Source organism: Lycorma delicatula, chromosome 3 (genome assembly GCF_047948215.1).
Source record: "Lycorma delicatula isolate Av1 chromosome 3, ASM4794821v1, whole genome shotgun sequence".
Lineage (NCBI taxonomy): Eukaryota > Metazoa > Arthropoda > Insecta > Hemiptera > Fulgoridae > Lycorma > Lycorma delicatula.
In genome coordinates this window covers 17,845,071-17,857,983 of record NC_134457.1, presented here as the reverse complement: position 1 = coordinate 17,857,983, position 12,913 = coordinate 17,845,071, and the positions used below count along the sequence as shown (strand labels likewise).

At 28.4% G+C, this 12,913-nt stretch overlaps 1 protein-coding gene across 2 annotated transcripts in view; it reads left to right on the top strand.

Annotated features, from left to right (window-relative positions):
• Nucleotides 1–12,913, top strand: part of LOC142321416 (NBAS subunit of NRZ tethering complex-like) — a 147,783-nt gene that overhangs the window by 126,560 nt on the left and 8,310 nt on the right. The window contains exons 34-39 of one of the 2 annotated variants that reach the window (XM_075359486.1): nt 1,163–1,341; nt 1,514–1,716; nt 2,910–3,023; nt 3,711–3,878; nt 6,048–6,147; nt 10,652–10,860. In XM_075359486.1, the coding sequence (XP_075215601.1) occupies nt 1,163–1,341; nt 1,514–1,716; nt 2,910–3,023; nt 3,711–3,878; nt 6,048–6,147; nt 10,652–10,860 (973 nt within the window). Of the gene's footprint in view, nt 1–1,162; nt 1,342–1,513; nt 1,717–2,909; nt 3,024–3,710; nt 3,879–6,005; nt 6,148–10,651; nt 10,861–12,913 lie in introns of both variants that reach the window. The other variant, XM_075359484.1, reaches the window with a different exon arrangement.

Sequence of the window (12,913 nt, the reverse complement as noted above, 5' to 3'; positions counted from 1 at the left end):
AACAGTTAATACCACTTAAGATGCATGAACATTTATTTTGCTATATCTAGTGTAAAAGCTCGTCACAGTTATATCTGTTTGATGATTTTTCATTATTATGAACATTATTATAGCACATTTATTTATTTGTTACATTATTTTGTTAATGATACTGTTTTAACATTTGTATGTAGTATATTTTCAGTATGCTTTTTTTTGTTCATTTTTTTCTGTAATTTGTGATTTTGTTGTTTTCCCCGTTCTTTTTATTGGACAATTTATATATAAACTTATTACTGTATGTATTGTAATGGATAAAGAATTGTTCTAAAATATTTGTCATTTATTTTTTTATTAATATCCAATTTTAATTCTATTTTCATGGATCATAGCACTAGAACTATGCTACAAGATGGAAAGTATGGTAATAGGTCAAAAAATGGGGTATGACTTTTTTTTTCATTTCTCAACGTTTCATGACCCACAGTCACAAAAAACATAAAAGTGAAGGTAATACTTGTACGTATATACATGTGTTGGCGTGTTTGAAGTTTAATAACTTTTGACTGGATAAATAGATTTTGATGAAATTTGGCACAGAGATTTGTGTATATGGTGCAATTTGTTGGTAAAAATTTGTGGTCAGTATCTTCAGGGAGTGGGGTAGATAGTTTTTTTGGGGTCAGTTTTCTCAAAATTTTACCACCATAACCCGACTTTATATTAAGCTCAGTACATATATACATGCTTATCTTATCACTTAAAGAAACATTTTTCTCCCATATTGTTCCCTTTCCCAAAAGTTGATTCTTTGAAATATTATCAGTTATTAATTATTGTTGATTTAAAAAATTTTTTAAACCTTTTTTCATGTATTATTTTTCCACTATATAAGAATAAATAACCAATGTCTGGAAATTTGACAACTTTTTTGTCAGCTTTTTTTTTATATTACTTATATTGTTGAATAATTGAAGAAAAAAAGAGTTGACTGTGGAAATGTTATAATTTTAATTTATGAAATATTGTAAAAAAAAAAACCATTATATATGTGTGTAAAAAAACAAGTTAAATTTATGATTTCATTTATGTTTTATATAAAATTATATACATTGTTAAAAAGTGAAGCACAATAAATAACTTTTCATCCATATAAATGTATGTTTTTCATTTTTGTTTCTAGCTATTGATTATAAGGGATTACTCAAAGAACCTTTGCTGAGTGTCTTAAGGCCAGCTCTAAACAAAGAAACTGCTGCTAATATTGCCCGTCTGTTAAAAACATTACCTCAGCATATTCGTGGTACATTGACTGTCAGTCAGCTTTACATGGATTTATTAAACACTGATTTCTTTTATCAGGTAATAATTTATTAATTGAATCGATACATTTTGTTGTTATTTAGTTTAGAAACATGACTATTTTTATGTTTATAATATAATAGTAACAGTATTGACACAATATTTTTAAGAATTCATTTAGTAGCAAATATATGCATTGTTTTAGTAATGTTTCCATTTTTATTTATTTCAGTGTTTGGGATTCTCATCAGAAAATGAAAGTATTAATCAGTTTAATCAGTTGAGAATATTTTTCTCAAAAGTAAGCGCTGAAGATCTTATTCAGTTTGTGAAAACATGTATATTTTCTCGTAGTTGTGCTCAACAGTTAAGTCCAGCTACAAGAGCAGATATGATATCAGAAGTTATTGGGTTTTGTTTGCAGTACAAGAACAGGTAATAAAGATAATTTGCTTGTTATAAAATGTAAATAGTTTTACTGGTTGCGTGTTGTTTTTTTTCTTTCTTTGTGTATATTTCTATATTATCTTGATTGTATGGGTAACTTTTTATTCATATTATTTTATTTCTTTCTATTCTGTAAATGGTTTATTGCTGACACTTCAGTTCATTTTATTACTAATTTTCATTTATTAAATTTATTATCATTTATTTTTTTATTTTATGATCTGTTTTAAATTCTTTGTATGATTGTATTTTGCTCGTGATAAGTTATTTTTGTCTCTTAATTATGTTAACCTCATTAATCACTAATCAACTTCCAGAAGTTATCACTTCTGTGATTTAGCCTGGATTCTTCAGTGGTCTCGAAATATCATTCCATAACCTTTAATTTCATCTTTAGAAGCAGAAAGCAGTTACATGGGGTGAGATCTGGGGAATAGAGAATGTGAGACAACTATTGAGTTAGTAGATGACGAAACGTTTTTGCATGTTCGGTCTTGCAAGATAGCTTGATACATATTTGCTACATTTTGTAGCAGAAATGTGTTGTTGGTCAAAGGTTAACCTGAATGATCATCATTGATTGACTGTTTTCCATGTTTAAGAATCTCATCGTAATTGTAATTTTACTATTTTGTTATGTGAACTAAAATGCAGCCACAGGAACATAGCCATCTTCCCAAGTTTCAAGCAGAATTTCATGCAAATCTGTTGCTCTTAATTTAATCACTGCAAATTTGTCCATTTTCACTTCACCGTAGAATTGCAAAATGACAAAAACACACTGTTATAAATTCAAAAAAAGCACAGATCCACAGAAATGCACAGTTCCACTCATCTGACTGGCTAACAAGAAATGGAGCTTCGAATTTCTAGTGCGACAAGCTCTAATACAATTCACACATTACATTCAAATGTCAAGATTTTTTTCCAGCTAGAGACAATGTTCAACAACACCATTAATTCTGTAATGCATGCTTATATTTTATACATCATGATACTATTGATTATTACAGTCAACATTGAATATGCTGATGTCAGTATATTCATGAACAGTATGTACATGAATTGTTGCTATTATCTATATCTTATAACTAGTAGTAGGAATTATATATAATTTTTATTGACTCTTAAATAATTAATTATGTCAACTTTGAGTAAATTGTTAATCTATTTTTTTCTAGTGAAGCTCATGCTGAAGCTGCTTCAACACTTAAAAACTGGTCTGAAAATATAAGCAATATATGGTCATTGTCAGATACATGCATATTTGATGAAAGCATTCGAAACTTTTTAATGTAAGTAAAAGTATGCAAATTTATCACTTAAAATATTTTTGCTTATTTTTTTTATGAGTAAATGTTGATAATGTGATTTTCTTTTAAATTTTATTCATTTTATGAAAATTTAGAATAACATTATAAAATTACTTACTGTATGAAGTACTTATTTCAGATTTATTGAAAATTGTTGTATAAGCAACTTTTCTAAAATATGTAATTGTTTTTTCAGTATTAAATTAATTATTATATATTATTTATATTTTTATTTTTCTAAAGTTAATTTTTTTTTTTAAGAACCATATTCCTCTGTACTAGTACTAGTATATAAATTTAAAGAACTTGACACTTATCTTATTTTATCATATATACAAAAATGTTTTCAAGGATTTTGTCGTATCCTCGGTTATAATCCAACAATTTAAAAAAAATGGATTACAACTGAAGATGCAAGAAATTCGTGAAAACGGTTTTGTATATACGATAAAATAAGGTAAGTATCATCCTACTTTATTTATTGTTCTGTACTTAGGTTGATCTGAGTTCTTTAAATTTAATATAATTTCTATTATTGATGAAATATTATGTTTTATTTATAAGGATCCTAGCAGTATAAAATTCAAATTTTAAGATAAATTTATTTAAAAAAAATATATATATATAAGTTTTGTTGTCTTTTTAAATGTTTTATAATGTTTATTTCAGTGATCTTGATATTACTTGTGGGGAAGTAGAATCGGTAAGAAATGTTATTGAAACGGCATTAAGTGACAAAATTATACCTTTTTCATTAATTGAAAATAAAACGCCTAAAAAATTATCTGTACCCACAATAATTTCAGAATTACTAAAGCGACAGCCTTGTCCACTAATGTAAGTATTTTTGTGGTAATTTTTTTTTGTTTCCATATAAAATTAATGTTATGTTTTAAATTACCACAGTATTAAATTAATATATATGTAAACTTTGAAATTCCTTGTATAACATATAGTTATATAATGAATTTACAGAATTGACTTGTTATGAGGCCTTATAATCCCTGCACTAATTATAAACTTGTTGGACTGAGGACAATGATTTATCATATATTGTGTATAGCACATAAAAGAATTGTAAGAAACTATAGATGGAAAAACATCGTTTAAGTTATGTTATTAAAAATCTAGTAAAAATATAAATCATTAGAAGAAGAATAAAAATTTATATATTTATGTATATATTAGTTTTCATAGTTAATATATGAGAGTTGAGTTTAGCTAGTCAATGAATTAACATTTTCTTTGATATGCATCCTAAAAAATTTAAAACAATTAAAAAGTCTACAGGCAATAAATTGGTGAGAAAATTCCAATTTACATTAATTGCTGTTCAAAGGATAATAAAACGATAAGATTTGAATTGTGATTAGAGTTTGTCCAAAATATTGTAACTCCTTATTTGTGTGTAAACACTTACTCAGTTTAAGATTGCTTTATTTGTTTTAATATATTATAAATTCGGCTCATTATGAGTCTAATGACAGGAGTGGTCGACCGGAGACTATATAAGACTACACTTCATTTACATTCATACATATCATCCTCATTCATCCTCTGAAGTAATACCTTACAGTGGTTCTGAAGGCTAAACAGAAAAAAAGAAACTCATTACGAAATGATTTTGTATGTGGTGAGCAAATTAAAATCAAACCATGCCAGTTCAAACTGCAGTTATATGAGTGCATCTTTAACAATCCACTACTAGTGTCTATTAGTTGTATACAGCAGGATCAAGTTTCAAACGCAAAACAAAATAGGCTTTTTTTTAAGCTGCAGAAGATATAACAAATATTTTTTTTAAATTTGTGCTGGTCCCACAAAAGTCTATATGTTAGTTATCACAACAAAACGGTGTAAAATTCATATCTGGTCATTCATGATTTAAATTTTGAATCTTACCGTGTAACAAATGTGCAAACAACTTAAGAAAACAGACAGTTCAAAAGTCTTAATTATTGCGATTGGCTTCTCAAAAATATTGTTAATGGTCGGATAGATCCGTTGGTACATTTCATGTCAGATGTGGCTAAGTTCCATTTATCTGTGCATCTTAATTCACATAACACCAGGTGTAGAATGACTGAAAATCCTCATCAAATGCTAGATTGTCCACTTCATGATAAGAAAGATTGTGTATGGTGTGGTGTTTCTAGTAATCATACAGTGGGGCCAATATTTTTTTGAATAGACTGTCAACACTAAAGTGTACCGTACAATTTTTAAAGAATTCTATGCTCAGTTAATAGATCATGAAATGAAAAGAGTACAGCTTTTCCAGCAAGACAGAGCAAGTTGTCACACATCAAATGATACACTAGCGTGCATTCTCGAAGCTTTTACAGAAGAACAAACTGTCAATAGAGAGCTGTGACATCTCTGTGTTCCCCAGATTTGTCTAGTTATGATTTTTTTCCTTTGGGGTTATTTGAAGGAAGTATTTACGAATCAAATCTCCATACTATTGATGAACTGAAGGTAAACTTTCAATTAGAAATCAACAGCATTGACAACAACATTCTGTGTCAGGTGACTCAGTACAATCACTTGAAACATAGAAGTTCATCGCTGCACAAGGCACTCTTTTTGAATACCTTTTGTAAAAATACGTTAAATGTGTAAACTTATGCTAATGTAAATATAGAAAAATGTTACGAGTAGCAGCTGGGTTTAATCTATATCAATTTGGTTTCATGTTGCTCATCCAGTATTAATAGATGTGAGTTAAGTATTAGTGAAGTTTTCCCATATGTGTTACAAGGTGACTGCAAGTAAATACATTAAAGGAAATACTATGTTTGATATGGAGAAATAAAATATAAAAATTTCCGCTTTTTCATCTTGAAGGTCCTCATATGAAAAATTATACAATTTAATTTATTTCCCATATTGTTTTGATGAATTAAATTATCAATTTTTCAAGTATTGTTTATGATTAATATTTATTTTTTGCAATCTATACAGTATAGATGTTTTACTTACACGTATTGAATGTTGTGTTGAAAGAAACATGACAGATCCTTGCTGGAGCTCTATTTTACAAGAATTTACCTCAAATTCAGAACTTTCTCCACAGTCACGTCTTTTGATTGTTTCTCTGTTACAGGTATGCTGATATAATTTTTTTAATGCTTTATTTCAATGCTTTTTTCCATATGAATGTGCATGGAAGTATTTTCATATTATTTATCTAAAATTTATTATTGTTTGGTTGAAACTGAACTGTCAGTGAATAGATTATGTTTTAATACACCTTTCAGGGATTTGTTCATAGGAATGATTATTGTACTACTATGTTTATGAGATTATACATGTAATTTATAAATGCTGTGTACGATAAAGAATTTTTTCACGGTTACTTGAGTTGTTCAGTCCCCAGAATAATGATGTTTAGGTGTTATCTATAAAAAATGTTGTGAAAGAAAAATTTTGTCTTTGAAGAGTTTGAGTTTTATACCATTTTAATGTACTTTTCAATGTTATTTGTGAGATGTAATTTATTTGAAGTAAAAGCTTTAGGTATTAACAAAAGTTAAAGAGATGCCTATTATTACATATTGTAAATTTTCATCGTCTTCCATAACTCTTGTAAGAAGTTATATAAAATAAAACAAAAATTATGTATAAGAACAGGATTTTATTTGTCAGACTATTTTAAATTTGTTTTTGCAAAGTTTGATTTTTATAATTTTATTGTAGTGGCCATTTTTTTTATCTGAGCTCTGGGTAAAGACCTAATTATACAGCTTCCTCTTTAATTATAAAGTTTCTGATAGCACTGTTGATTATACTGAAGAGCAGCTGATAATCAGCTCTGAAAGTATTTTGTTTATTTTTAACAATTTTAATTTTATCTTCTTTCGAAAGAAGATAAACACTTTGAAATTGTTATTAACATTTTCAGCAAACTTCGTAATTATACATAGTTTTATAATCTTACTACAGGATTGAAATATGCTTATGTAAGTTGTTGTAATCTTTTTTTTTTTGCAGATGACCAAGATTTCTATCCAATTTAAAGGAAATTTTTCAATGTATATACCAAAATAGGATTGTTAAAACATAGGGTGTAGTGGGAAAAATTCCCATCCTAACTGAGTGCACTATCAGGAAAACAAGATACTTTTTTACTTAATTCTATGTAATTCCTATAGATTTAAAAAAATCAACTTCAAGAGTTAAACAGAAAAGAACAAGCTTTAATGTGGAATTAATTTTTTTTTTTTTTTTTATTCAAATGGTTCATAAGACTTTTCAAAGATTTTTTTGTGATGTACCATAGTAGTTTATTTAAACCTACTCAATTTTTAATTTTAAAACTAAATAGCGAGGTATACAATAGTTAAGTGTTGCTCCTTTTAACTAGTATCCAATAATTATTTACACAATCTTTATTCATTTTGAAATGCGGTTTAGTAATCATAAATTTTCTTGTACTGGTTCTTATAACTTGATGATGATTGCTTCTTCTACCTTTCAAGGAGCGTTATTCTCCCTGTTCTGCTGATATCTTCTGTACCTACATTAGCAAGTACCCACCATAAAACCTAGTTTTTTGTAAGGCAAAATAAAACTTATATATTTATAAATTGTGTTTATATATATATATTTTAGTTCTGTTCTGGACTGCAAGCGTCAATTGCAGTCGGATGATTACGAGCACTAGTTGACACACAGTATAATACTATAGGACAATATGAATGATTAACGTGAAGGTTATTTTAGATGAATCTATAAACAATGACCAATGACACCATTAAAATAATTACTTGATATACAGTGTGCATAAAAAAGAATGACCCAATTTCAAGATTATTTCATTTTAAAAATATGTTACAATTGCGAAACAAATTAAATGCCATTTAAAAGCGTTTAAAATTTCATTTACCAACTTATAAGTGTTTTATATGTCCTTCATCTGCTGCACAGATAACATGCTAAATTCTTTCAGAATTTTTGATAGGAAAGTAATCGAAGTACGGTTTTACCACTGGATCTTTCTAACTCATCATTTTTATAGACATTAAAATTACTTTTAATGCATGAAACTCTTTGCAATAATTGGACCTTAAGTTCATTCTTTTCAAAAATCATTCCCTTTGAATTAAGCCACATTTTGATATAATTTTATTTTTACATGAACAATAAGGGGCATTGTCTAAGATAATAGCAGAATTATGTTCCAGAAGAGGTAACAGATTGCTAAACCATTTCTCAAAAGACGTTCATCTCATTATGATAGTCTCCTATAGCTTTAGATTTAAAAATCTAGAGATCGCCGTTGACAAACCCAGTATCACTGCTGATATGGGTAATTATGAGATGCTTACCTTTACCCGTTGCAGCCTTATTATCAATTGATAAGCCACACAGAAAGGCTTCTTTTGATGAATTCACAGCTTCATCTTTCTAAATGAAACTTTTCGTGTGGTCTTTGTTAACCCAAGTTTCATTCATATAATATATTCTACGGCCTTCTTGTCTCATTTTCTTTATTTTAATGAGATAAGGTCTTCACCATATAATGATATCATTCCTATATTAAAGCACTTTCCCAGTCCTGTTTTTCATATTTAAAATTCATACTTTTAAAAGTTGTTCTTCGGAAATGTGGTAGATTGTTATCATCATTTACAATTCATAAGACTTTGTCTATTGTAGACAGTTCGTTTCGAAAATAAAATTTATGTACTTTTTTTACGTATCTTGTTTTTTTTATCAAAATCACCAACTTTTTCTTTAATTGACGTGTAGGGTTTTGTTTTCTTAAGAGACCTTATTCATTAGTAGATTTATACTTGCCAATCACATTGTTCACTGAAGCAGCACAGTTTCCACTTATGTTAGCAGTTTTATTTAAAACATCCAAATTCATCGCCATTGGATAACTCTGTAATTCACTTTTGTAAGCATTTAAAATAATGTGTTTTTCCATAGGAATTAAGGGTTTTTTCAGATGGGATATCAATAATCGTGTAATATTATCAGCTGAATCAGTATCAGACATGGTCTCAAAATAATGGTATAACTCAGGCCATACAGATAAAAGTCTAGGAGTACACTACACTCATGTTCCAGTAAACTTAAAAAAAAATTGCATTATATTAACTTTAAATAACATTAGAGTAAATAATAAGTTACAGAAACACAAAAATTGTATACAAGAACAAACATGACCGCTTTATGACTAATTATATGGTAACTAATATATGAGTAAAGATTGCAGTGTTGTATATAGATATACATGTTGTTTACATAGATATGGCACTATTGTGAATCACCACTGATGCATGAGATGTGACTCAGCTGATTCATGACGAACTCATTCACACAAATACAACGTTTGTTTATTCTTCACTCTATAAATTAACTGAATAGACTATAAATCACTAAAAATTAACTACTGTAAGAACCTATAGCCTTCCTTATCAGTAACATAAATCTTTGTTTTCTTTTGTCACACAAAGAGAGCTTGTATTGGTTATAATTGATATGACCTGAAGTGCAAGCATCATTTTAATACATGTTATAGTCATATGAGGGATCACAAGTTCTCGCTAGCAAGACTTTTTTAGGCTTCGCTAAAAAACTTCTTGAATTAATAGTACATTTTACTCTGAAGTTATGGTAGCCCTAGATTCTTCCCCTTACATAACACCCTGATTCTCCAAATTTTTTATACCAGCAACAAAAGTTCTTAGCCGATGATGGATATAACCTGAAATACTACTACAACAATACTGAAGCATTGTTACAGACTCGTCTCTTGCTAAATTGTACAAGACAAAACACCTGTTGCATAGAAGACATATTGTTTACTACTGAGGTCAGGGTACATTTGAGGGCTAGTATTGCAGTCTGAAACTAGGACACACTTTCAAATAGTCCAGATTACATTCACTTACTACCATGTGTGGTTGCTCTGGTGTATGGTTTTGAAATCGAGTCATTCTTTTTGATATACTTGATATTTATAAAATAATTGTTTTAATTGAAAAAATAGTTCTTCTACCCCTTTCCTACACATTCCTTACTCCTTATTACAGTACCAGTTGTTGACTAATAATGAGAAACCTATATCGTAGAAGCTGTCATTAGTAGAAGCTAAAATATTAGTAGAAGTTGTAGAAGCTATTATTAGTAAAATTCATTTTAATATCACAATTAATAATTAATTTAATAAGTTATATCCACTTATCTGAACCTTTTATATGCTGTCTACTTACTTTTAAAGTGTTTCAGAACTCTGCTCCATCCTTAGAAAATCACTCACTGGAAGTTGTCATCATATAAAAAAAGAAGAAAAACAAACGCATATAAATACACACAAAGTCATAACACAATCAACAATACATAAAACGTAAAGCAACTGCAAGTAAAGTAGCTCTACTTGGAAAACAAAAAAACAAATACGTTTACACAGAAATCCATAACACAATCAACAACATATAAAATCACACACAAATATGATGTATGCACACCATACATAGAGGCTCTAACTAATTATATATAATGTGTTAAATTAATTATAATTATTAATATATATAAATATATATATATTTTAGAAGTAAATAATATTCTTAATTTATCAGATCTTTTTTCTTTCATAGAAATTGACTGTACAACCTACTGACAGTAACCTTCAATTACTAACAGAAGCAGTTCTAGGAAAACATGTTAATATAAGTGATGTTAGCAGCGAGGGAGCAAGATCTAATCTATTCTTTAAGTTATTAAAAGAGTTTAATAAATTGAGTGATTTGTGCACTTTGAAACACCTTCTTTTATGTTGGCCATCATTCTCTGTGTCTGACCCTAGGTACATGTTATATTACATTAATTATTTTATAATTTTGTGCAAATATTTTGAAATAGGAAAATGGTTTCATTTGTAGTAGGGCTGTTAAAAAGAGACTTGTTTATGGTTTCAATAAAATTTGTTTACAGCAAGGATGCAAATTACTGTAGGTAACATGTAATAATATATTGAAGTATTCTGATGATATAATAAATCAATCATGCACATATGTTAGGGGAAACAAGAAATAATACACTTTTTATACCTCATTTTATGGTAGATAAAGATGTAGATAGTGTTTTGAGGAACACGGGAATATCAAAGATACAAGATTTTTGGTACATAGAGAGCAACTTGTAGTGTACCATTATCATTAGGAAAAAGAAGCTTATCAGGACGGGTGGTAATCAGAGAATTAGTCTGGTAGTTAAGAGAATGTCAATGGGCAAATTTTCAATACTGTGACAATATCGGTTTTTTGAGGATAGGCTATGTTTTTCTGCTACAATCTCTTTTTTGTATTTATTTGTTTGAATATGATTTTATGATTTTTTTTTTTTTTTTTGAAGTTGTGTGGATCTGTCAAAATGGTCAGCAACATTGAAAAGAACAGTTAGTGTTCAAGAGGGTTGAAACAGTGAGGAAGCATAACAAACGTTAGGAGCTAGTTAGTGTCAGAGAAATTAATAGCGATGACATTTAATTACAGTGATATGGAAGAGTTAATGTTTTATTTAAAGTGGTCAAGAAAGGGAATATAAGTAGTTAATTATTTATAATTTAGTTTAGTTTTATTTATAGTTTAGTTCCCAATGCCCCCTTACACTATGTAAGGGGGCATTGGAAAACATTTTTAAACAATCATATTACATCTGGTAGTGTAAGACTGAGAATGAGGGATTTTAATATTTTAAAGGAATTCAGAAGATGTAATGACCATCAGTCTGGGATGGGGCACTGTGAACTGAATAAATATTTTAGTAGGTTGTGTGATGAGAAGTTAAAATTTTATGGGATATAGGAAAGAAAATTGATATTGTAAGAGATTTGAAGATCTTTTGGAAGTGTATTGGAAATTTCAAAAATAAAGTAGTAATAATTAATTGCTTGCTTATATCACTTCTAATAGAACAGAGTAATAATTGGACAAAGATGTGAATAAACAAGAGCTGTAGGGAGTATTAAATAAAGATAAGGAATATATGAGTTTGTTCCAAAAGTAAGTGTACTGATTTTTTATTTAATTATCTATTGAACTTGCTTGAAGTTACAAATTATCTCCTTCAAAGTATGACCCGAAGTTACATAGCAGTTCCAACGTTTCTTCCATTATTCATAGCATTAGTGGAAGTCATTTTCCTTAAATTTGTGTAGCTAATCAGTTACAGTTTTTTTTTTTTTATGTTTTCCATCGTTCCAAAATTATGACCCTTCAACTTAGGGAAGGTAGAAATCGCACAGAGCTAGATCTGGGCTATAGGGAGGCTGTGGAAATTGGGGAATGTTTTTCTTTGCCAGAAATTCTCGAATTGAAAGCGAAGTGTGAGCTTGGTGCATTATTGTGGTGCAGCAATTGGTCAATAAATTCCATTTGAAATGTAAAAAGATCTTGTTTTACTTTTGCATTAAACTACAAAAAAAAGTTTTTCCTAATCTTTTTATTCTTTAAATAACTTAATGAAAAGTTATTGAAAGCCAGGGTTATTAATTTAATTATAATTGTTATGGATATGTAATTAAGTAATTATAGTTTATATAAGCAACTTTAATTATATTTTATTAATTATTATTTAGTAATATGGGTATTGAAACATAATGATATATATATTCAAAAAACAACAACTTAACCACCAAACACAGTACAGAAATATTTATAAGAAAAACTAATACCATTAGTCGGCTTGTGTGGGAACCCACATATTCAGTCAGTACATAATTCTACAATTACATCAAAAAATAAAAACTTAAAAATTTATAAAACATAAGCCAACCAGAAAACTTGAACAACACAACTTCACTGCCAACTGGAATGAATAATATATATATATTATTATTATTTTTTTTTTTTTAATTG